Below are 9,977 nucleotides of genomic sequence, written 5' to 3' on the forward strand. Positions count from 1 at the left end.
TGATGAAGATGAGATGATTTCATTTAAGGTCTCTGGCTTTATCCAGTATGCACGGGTATCTTGTTTACCTTTCTTGCTAGAGCAGCTGACTTCACACAGGAAAACATCTTCACAGCTATCGCTTTGTAATCGCTCTTTCTGGAGAAGCTTGTCTACCCTCTGGATAATGCATTCAAGACTTTTATCAACATTCACCCAGACTTTTTCCTGGGAAGGAACAAACAGAAAGGGATCAATGACATACTGGTGTGACAAATATAATGAAAAAGCCTAAAGAAAGAAATATATTGAAATAATATTTTGAAAACACTATTTTCACTACTATCAATAATTCATAGAAAGCATGTACATAGCTTGAAAGGAAATAAAGGTACATACTAACCATTTCCATCTAACTAGGCAACAGGGTGAAATAACATTGTTTTCTTCTGGACAAAACTGCAAAGATTATCAGTTAATTTACTACTTTCCAATTAATAATTGGGAAATGATCACATCTCCAAGACATATAAGCCACCTAGAATAACTCCACAGCAAGATAGGCAGCAAATAAACTTAACAATTAAATAAATTTAGCTGCTCCATATTTATTGGCAACTCAAAAAATAGAAACAGAAGTAGAGAAAAAGAAATGAACACCCAATGTCTGGATTCACAGGTTGCTTTAAGTCACCAGGTCATTTGTTTATTGCAAGAGGTTAATGACCTCAGCTGCTCTGGTTCCTAGGTTCACTCTACAAAAGGCATGTCATGTGACATCGCGTGACGTATCGTGACTTTTCCCCCATTCCCCGCGATGGGGTGGGTGCGGTTTCGATGTGATGCATCTGGCCCGCAGGCTGGCAGTTTGACATGCTTGCTCTATATGAACCCAGCTACTTTTGACTTATTCCACGAACTATACTTAAATCAAATAATGACAATGTAGAGATTCTGCTGGAATTAATAAACAAAGGGCCCCAGAGCACCAAAGTACCTTCCAAAAATGATTGCCACAATTGGGTGCATAGATTTCTACCATTTTTTTTATGGGAACATGACAATTGGAACACAGGCTCTAAAATAGGCTTAACACCATTTATAACTACAGTGATCATAAATCCTTTATTATAAAGGACAGTCCTTTATTTCAGAAAAGGGTCCTTTAATTATTTTCTTATTTTGCTCTTGAATTTTTCTTTGTAAAGCAAAGTTATAAACCTAAATACTGTAGTTATTTCTTTTATCCTTTGAACCTCTTTCAGAGTTGTCTTTTCTCAAGTTTTTCCTTCATTTTTTCCAAGAAAATATGGTCATTGTATTTATAGCACAAAGAAAAAAAGTTGCAAAAATCCATGTTACGTTCACTGTGCATCACTGATCAATGCCCACTATGCCTTTTGCTCTTTTAAAACATTTTAAGCATAGTCTCTAACCCACAAAACATGATCAAGTACCTGGCAGTTGTAATTTTACAAAAAGGAATTGTCTGAATTAAGATTCACTGAAGTATAAGAAGGAAATTTTAAGGTAACAGCCTACCCACTCTTCTTCATGCCAGTCCACCTGCAGAGAAGAACGGCTATTTCTTCCTGCCCACCTGGCCACCAAAGTATCTTGGTCATTTCTTAGCACCACTTGTTCTCCTTCTGTAGATGTTGGAGATGCCTTTGAAGCTATATAATCTGGTCTTGCAGCATTCAGGGCATGAATTGAATTTGCCAACAGTTTGCAGTCACAGACAGTGACAAGCTGCCGGGTCTAGAAAGGATAAAGATGACACATAATATTTGTAAACAATGTCTATTTTATAACATCATCATTCTTTGTAACTGTCCAAGACCAGCATTACCAGCATTACTTACAAACCCAGTAACTATCCAAAATTATGTCATTTTTTAAAAACAATTCAATACAAGGTATACTTTTCTTAACATGTTTATGGAGATTCTCAGTCATCCAAGTTATGGTTGTCCCAAGGTGCTTTTTCAAGAGGCAACTGGATTTTCTTGTTTTTCTTTGAAGATGTTTCACTTCTCATTCAAGAAGCTTCTTTGGCTCTGACTGAATGATGGGGAATGGAAGGATTTATATTCCTTGCAGACAGCTGGTCATTTGCATTCTTTCAGAGAGTCATTGAGGCCTCATGGAGGTTTATCTGTGTCCTCAAGATTACCTGAGTGGTGCAAATGGGTGTGGAGCCTTCTTGGAACTGCTGAAAGGACCCTGTTATAGACTGGAAATAGATGATGTTGCATCCCTCCCCTTCTATTGAGAAAGGACTGCTCAATTTTGGCATAGATGGCCTCTTTGACCCCTCTTTCAAACCAGCGATCCTCTCTGTCCAAAATGTGGACTTTGCTGTCTTCAAAAGAGTGGCCTTTGTCTTTTAAATGCAGATAGACTGCTGCATCTTGTCCTGATGGGTTTGTTCTCCTATGTTGTGCCATGTGTTTATGAAGTGTTGTTTCCCCAATGTACAGATCTGCACATGTCTCACTGCATTGTACTGCATATACCACGTTGCTTAGTTTGTGTCTGGGTGTTTTATTCTTGGGGTGGACAAGCTTCTAGCTTAATGTATTCTTGGATTTAAAGTGTGCAAGGTATGTTGTGTTGGCTGAAGATCCTCCTGAGCTTTTCAGATATTCCTGCAACATATGGAATGACAACATTGCTTTGTTTATTGTTCTCTTCTGTTATGGAGGAGCTCCTACTGAGTTTTTGGGGGGGATTTGATGAAGGCCCAGTTGGGATAGTCACATGTTCTGAAGGCTTCCTTGGTGTGTTTTAGTTCTTTTTCTTTCCATCTCTGCTGGTAGGCAGGTCTTCAGCTCAGTGGTGCAGGGTTCTGATAACTCCCATTTTGTGCTCCAGTGGGTGGTAAAAATCAAAATGTATGTGGGCGCATGGGTTTTCTGAAAACTTTAGTGTTAACTCTTCTGTCTTCCTTAATGTGTACTGCACAGTCCAGGAAGGCTGGACTATTTTCCTTAACATCCTCCCATGTGAATTTGATGTATTTGTCCACCAGGTTCATACATTTGGTGAACATTTCCAATTCCTGTATTTTGATCTTGACCCAAGTATCATTCACATACCCTGGGGAAGCCACGCCATGCATATATGGACTCTCCAAAATCCACAAAGAGGGAACACCACTCAGACCAATTGTCAGCATCAACTCTGTCACCTACATTGCAAAACATCTAACCACATTATTAGCTCCTCTAGTTAGTAACACTACCCATCACATCAACAATTCACAGGACTTTTTCAGCAAGGTTTGGAAATTAAAAATGGACCCAGATGAGATCATGGTTTCCTATGATGTGACTTCCCTCTTCACCTGCATTCCAACAACTGAAGCTGTCATGGTAGTGAAGAAATTATTGCTACAAAACAGCACCTTAGGTGACAGAACCAACCTCAGCCCAGACCAAATATGTGCCATGCTGGACCTCTCCCTGACCACTTCTATTTTAAATACAATGAAGATTTCTATGGACAAAAACACGGCTGCGCCATGGGATCACCTGTGTCCCTTATTGTGGCCAATCTCTATATGGAAGACGTAGAAACCAAATCCCTGAACTCCATCACAGGAATTCCACCCACTCAGTGGTATAGGTATGTGGATGAGACTTGGGTCAAGATCAAAACACAGGAATTGGAAGCGTTCACCAAACATATCAATTCTGTGGAGAGATACATCACATTCACATGGGAAGATGTTAAGGAAAATAGTCTAGCCTTCCTGGACTGTGCAATACATATTAAGGAAGACAGAATCCTTCCATTCCTCACCATCCAGTCAGAGCTAAAGAAGCTTCTTGGATGAGAAGCAAAACGTCTTCAAAGAAAAACAAGAAAGTCTAGTTGTCTCTCGAAAACACCTTTGAGACACTTGTAACAAATCTGGACATGATTTACCTTAAGGCTAAGTACAAAACTTAACAAATAAAAAGGTTATTTTAGGATACTAAAAAACTGCTAAGACATTTTTTTAAATGTGGTTAGTGATCTAGGTACCATTAATTGAGGCAGACAGGCAATCTTTCCATTAGAGTGCCAATTGAGAGCACAGCTCCCCATAGAATTTATCTTAAAAAACATATTCTATGGTGTTTATTTTATAACTATTTCTATAGCATTTCACTGTGAACTTGATTTCAATTTGCATTCAATGAATTGATTCATACAGCACACTAAGCAATAACTTTTCTTAACTAAATATGTTTTCTTAACTAAATATAACCTAGACATTGTGGTATATAACCTGCATTTGATAATATGTTGTATGGATCTCACCAATTGTGGCTTGTTAAAAGAAACTAGATTTAGTGTTGTGTGAATGTAGAAAAAAGAAATATAACAGGATTATCAGGAGGCAGTCAGCACTGAGATGGATATCAATACTTGAAAAAATGATCAGGGCCATAAAGATTTTTTTCCCACAGAGTACTTTAATTAGCAATTTGAAGAATGCTGCTTTACAGCCCTAAGCATCACCAAGATTTATGGTATTAGTTTTTAGACTTTCGTAACAGAAATCAAGGTTGCAGAATCTTTTTGCTTCAAGTCTAGTCTGCTATAGCAGTAGGATTTAAAGCAGGATGGGATGTCTTAGAATAGATCAAGTGTAATAAAATACAATAGTCTTATATGCTGAGTTCAGAGAGATTTAGGGCTTATTACTGACCATTAAATATAGTCCAAATAAACATAACAAGTTCTTGTAGTCCATTCAGAATGCTAGGATTTTGGCAGGCCTACCGAGAAGGAAATTCAATAACTGCAAAATGTTTTGCTATTCTTACAGTAAAAGAATATTCACTTAATATTAAGTTAAAGAGGAATCTCAATGGCACATAGGAAAGACTGAACCAATCCCCTACCTTATCTGCCAAAATGGCAAGTGTTCTTTCAAGTCCATTTGCTGATTTATCCTTGGCAGCTCTGGAAAGCCTTTCTGCATAGTAACTAACTTGAGTTTTCAGGGTATTGATCTGTGCAATAATCTCCTTTGCTCGAATAATATCCTGTGGTATGTATACTATAGACTGGGAATTGGTTGCAGTGCTGATGACAAGGGAAAAAAAGAATAATTTTAATAAAAAAGTAGTGGAAGATATTGGCTTGAGATCTAGTTCTAACTATCAAGCCACCAAGTACAAAGACTGACAATCTATTATGTTGCAACCATCTTATTCAAACCATCTTAATATGCATATGATGAAAGCATTTGAACAAAATGTATATATCAAACATGCCATGTGATTACTCAGAAGCCACACAAGGGGGGGAAAAGTGCCAATCAAACAATGCAGCAATAACACAATTGTTTCTGTTAATCTAATTTCTTGGCTAAGCATACAGTAATTTATTCATTCAAATGGATAACCGATCCATCTGCCTTCAAAGATTTCCAGATTCAGCTTAGAAAATACTATTGTTATTATCCTTTCCATAATCATGTAATTGTTCAAGATGATTAAAGTTTCATATGGCTTTCTTTTTAACCTTTTTGCCAATGTCAGAATCCTGCTTAATAAACCCAGATTTGCACTATTATAGATGACTAACTAACCCAAATATAACTCAAAATGGATTTATAGTAAAGCAGGGGTCTTCAAACTTGGCCCTTTTATGACTTGTGGACTTCAACTCCCAGAATTTCTCAGCCAGGCATGCTGGCTGAGGAATTCTGGGAGTTGAAATCCACAAGTTATAAAAGGGCCAAGTTTGAAGACCCCTGTAGCAAAGTCTAGCTACTTGACTTCCCTTCCGTATATCTGGATTTGTTTTTGCAAATCCAGATATATGGTCTACCATCTATTGTTGCTGGAGAGCCATCAGCTTTACCAGTTCACACAATGTGTCTGGAAAGGTAAAAATGGAGTCTAATTCCTTTCTCTGGCAGTTAGCTTCCTTCCAGGGTCCCACTGCAGATTTCAGGTTGCCAGTTGCCTGATTCATTCACAGCAAAACAGATTTATTTAAAATAATTCTTCCATTTGCATAACACAATGCTTCAGAAACAATGTAAGTTTTCAGAAGCAGCTTCCAATGTAAAATTGAAGTCAAAATACTTTTGATAGTATGGATCTTGTAACAACATCTCTTCTTTTTAATGAACTTTAAAAGTCTAGCTTTGAAAGAATCTAGCTAATAGTTTAAAAGCTATTAAGCAAAGCTTTGCTCAGCTATCTTGAAAAATACATTTTTAAAGGAAAGGATTTAGACTGTAATAAAAAAGGAAAAAAGAGAAAAAGTATCTTTTCATTTTAAAAATGGCTTTAAAATTTTTATACGAGTTTTCTTTTTAATGTGATACAGATTGTTTATTTTAAGGACAGATCTAAAAGCTTAGGCTTTTAAATTTTTTATCAACAGTTATAACAATATGTGCATCTTATTTGAAAAAGAGACATCATGCAGAATCAATCTATGTGCAGTAGCAAACTACATGCAGCATTATTTGTGTTAGACTCATTCTCAAAAGGAGCAAAGCAAATCTTTTGCTGGTATCAAAAGAAATAATTCGATCAGCTTCTCATGACCATTCTCCCAAATGAACAGCTATCATCCTTCACTGACTTTTAACTGGAAAACAAAATTTTATCCATCTCCCCCCAAAGATAAAATTTTATTTCTTTTCAAATTTAGGATTAAGTAGATTAAAGCAGTCCAACTTTTGTGATTAAAGACCCAAGGTCACAATCTTACAAACATAACTGTGTAGTTCCAAAGATACAAAATCCATTTATCGAATGCTTGGAAGTATAACTGTCAATTCATGTACATGGATTAAAGTTTTAGTTCATATCTGATCCAAATTTATGTAAACCTCTTGTATAAAAGGTGATCCCTTATCTTAATAGATAAGGGATGCAAATAGATCTTTGAAGCCATTTTGTGTGCACAAAATGAATAAATCAGCCTTTGGAGAGCATATGTTCAGATAAACTGCAATTAGGCTCCTTGCTGCACCCCTAGGACAAATACCGGTAGTAGAAATATCTAAACATATCCTGATACCCAGAGCTTCCTTTAATGTCTAGGCTCACTCGATAAGGTGGTTAAATGTTTTAGCAACATCACACCATTGAAGGATCTGAAGAATAAGGATAATGGCTTCTAGGCTAAATGAGATAATATGAAGCCATTCTGATCCTCAGCATTGCAATTTTTAACAAAATAAGCTGGGTGTCTACTATCTCCTTTTCAAATAAACACTTCTTAAAACTAAGCCCAATCAAACTATTTTCTCTTTCTCCTAAAAAGAAAAGTATTCAAACAATATTTGATTATTTTAATTTTTTTAATGATGAGCAGTCATACATTTAATATTTCCAATTCTCTTAAATTGTCTTATATAATTCAGAGGTTGTTTTTAAATGTTAGCTGTTCATTAATAAAACAAATAATGCAAGTGAAAATAACAGATTCATGCCTATGAAATACTTCAATAAACATTTATTTAATGAAGCAAATTAGCAAGTTAGGATACAAACATAAAACACAATCTGTTAATACACTGTCTGCTTTAGAAAAGGAAGAAAGCTGTGCTACCAACTCAGAAATAGAAAACTCACCAACTTTCCTCAAAACTGCTAAAAAAAAAAGAAACCAAAAGAAAATTAGCCTTTGATTTGTTAGCAAATACCAAAAGCCAAATGATGTTAGGTAAATGTTAATTGCTTTAATATTTTGTAATAATGTTGTGTTAGTAGATGAGGAAAACAAAAAGTACACAAAATGGTAGTTGTCTCCTAGAATGTTATAAGATCCCACAGAAAAATTTATAGCTGACTGATAGAACACATAGCTATTTTTATGAGACATTCAGCACATACCTTAATGAATTCAAGTCCCTCCCTGACTTGCCTTTTGCCATTCCTTCAGAGATTCTTAATCTCATTCTCCAACCAATAAATGGTAAAGCTACCACCAATGATCTGACTGTGCTTACAGTTTTAAAATCTAATATAAAATGGAAATCCCAGTCCTGTGTTCAATCTATCAAGATGATTTTCCAAAGGTAAAATAGTTTAGTCATCAATATTAAAGGGGTGGTAAGTCCAAGCCAGCCAATTACTACCTAATTACTCTAAGTATAATCAGCAAGCTATATACTAGGCATTTCTTCATAAAATTGATGGAATTTAAGAAAATATTTTAAACACAGAACATGTCAACTGGAGTAAATGTTGGCATGTGTGCTAGTTAATGGCATTTCTTATTGTATTCTTATTGTCATTCAAAAATAGCTGGTATATCTGAAATATAAAGTGTATCTCTGTTTTATTTGTAATTTTTTAAATAGAAACCTTGATGTTTCAGTAATGCATGGGCAATTTCCAGGACTCAAAAAAAAAAAAAGAGATTATTTTTGTAAGAGATGTCTCTAATGTTAAACCACAAATTTGTGCTCTGCAACAATGTTTCTCATCCCTGTCAGCTTTAAGATGAGTGAACTTCAGCTCCTAGAATTCCTCAGGCTGGCTGGGGAATTCTGGGAGTTGAAGTCCACAGATCTTAAAGCTGCCAAAGGTAAGAAAAACTACTCTGCACCAACAGGGTGTGTTTAGTATTAAAAGCACAGTACATTCCAATAGTGCATATATTGCAACAAATCAAATGAACAACAGTGTACAATAGTACACTTAAATATAATTTCAGAATCCCTATTTCATAAAAATGCATGGTCATTTAAGGGTGATAGTTTATATCCCCCTTATTAGCCAAATAACTAGTTTATTCAGAATTATATTTATATATATATATATATATATATATATATATATATATATATATGCCAAACAAATAAAATAAAACGAACACCAGGGTAAAATAATCAAACTCTAGGAGTTTAATGTTACAGTACCAAACGCCAAGCTTTCGTCAGCATTCTGCTGACATCATCAGGGCTTAAACGGTCAGTCTATGGGNCCCATTTGTCAGTTATTTCTGCATGTTCCATCAGTTTAAAAAAAGGTTTATATCTGCCTTAGTGGATTACTTGCATCAGGAAATGGCGGCAGGCGTATATTTGCATTCTTCTGAATTTTTCAGTGACTTTTGAGACCTTTCAATTGCACTGATTAACATTATTTTATGATATATATTTTATGTATATTTTATTATATGGCAAACTATGTTTACAAAATAAATTAGAATTTTTCATATGGATTTTTATGGTAGATTATTGTAATGTAGTTCATTGTCTAACATTTTATTAATCTGATCATTGATTCAATAAATCTTTTGTCTAAAGTAATTATATATATATAATGCGGTCATCAAGAGACGTCAGAAGGCTGATTTTATGGGCGTGCTCAATTCGGTATACCCTGACATCCAGTTCACGATGGAGGAGGAAAGCCAAGGTACCTTGGCGTTCCTGGATGTATTAGTCCGCCGGCAATTCGATGGGTCGGTGAGCACAAGGGTATACCGGAAACCAACGCACACGGATAGGATCCTCCATTACCAGAGCAACCATCCGGTGACCCATAAAATCAGCTGCGTGAGAACTCTGTTCAAACGTGTCTACTCCCACTGCAGTACGAGCAAGGCGCAAAAAGAGGAGAAAAACCACCTGTTCCGAGTGTGCAAACGCAACGGGTACCCGGTGAGGTTCGTTAGGCGCTACAGCACACCACCCGAACCCAGGGCAGATTTACGAACAGATGAGCTGGCACCACAACCCACGTTAGTTACCCTCCCATACATCTGTAACGTATCGGAAGCCACAGCGAGAATACTAGCACCCCACAACGTGAAGATTGCACACAGACCCAACCGGACATTACGTGCCGTAGCTATGCGCCCCAAGGACCCGCTCCCCAACATGGAGAAGTCAGCAGTCATATACAAAATCGACTGCAAAGACTGCTCCAGCAATTATGTTGGGGAAACATCGAAGAGGGTGAAGACCAGGGTCCACGAGCATAAACTAGCGATAAAACGGGGTGAAAGCTACTCCCAAATAT

General features: G+C 36.5%; 1 protein-coding gene across 1 annotated transcript in view; it reads right to left on the reverse strand.

The window, feature by feature from the left end:
- Positions 1–9,977, reverse strand: part of INPP4A (inositol polyphosphate-4-phosphatase type I A) — an 82,313-nt gene that overhangs the window by 33,139 nt on the left and 39,197 nt on the right. Inside the window, exons 14-17 of the mRNA XM_015830673.1 lie at positions 7,578–7,592; positions 4,878–5,061; positions 1,522–1,740; positions 69–207 (exon numbers count right to left, since the gene is read on the reverse strand). Of these exons, the coding sequence (XP_015686159.1) occupies positions 69–207; positions 1,522–1,740; positions 4,878–5,061; positions 7,578–7,592 (557 nt within the window). The remainder of the gene's footprint in view (positions 1–68; positions 208–1,521; positions 1,741–4,877; positions 5,062–7,577; positions 7,593–9,977) is intronic.

Source organism: Protobothrops mucrosquamatus, unplaced genomic scaffold, assembly GCF_001527695.2.
Source record: "Protobothrops mucrosquamatus isolate PMUCROS unplaced genomic scaffold, P.Mucros_1.0 scaffold_19, whole genome shotgun sequence".
Lineage (NCBI taxonomy): Eukaryota > Metazoa > Chordata > Lepidosauria > Squamata > Viperidae > Protobothrops > Protobothrops mucrosquamatus.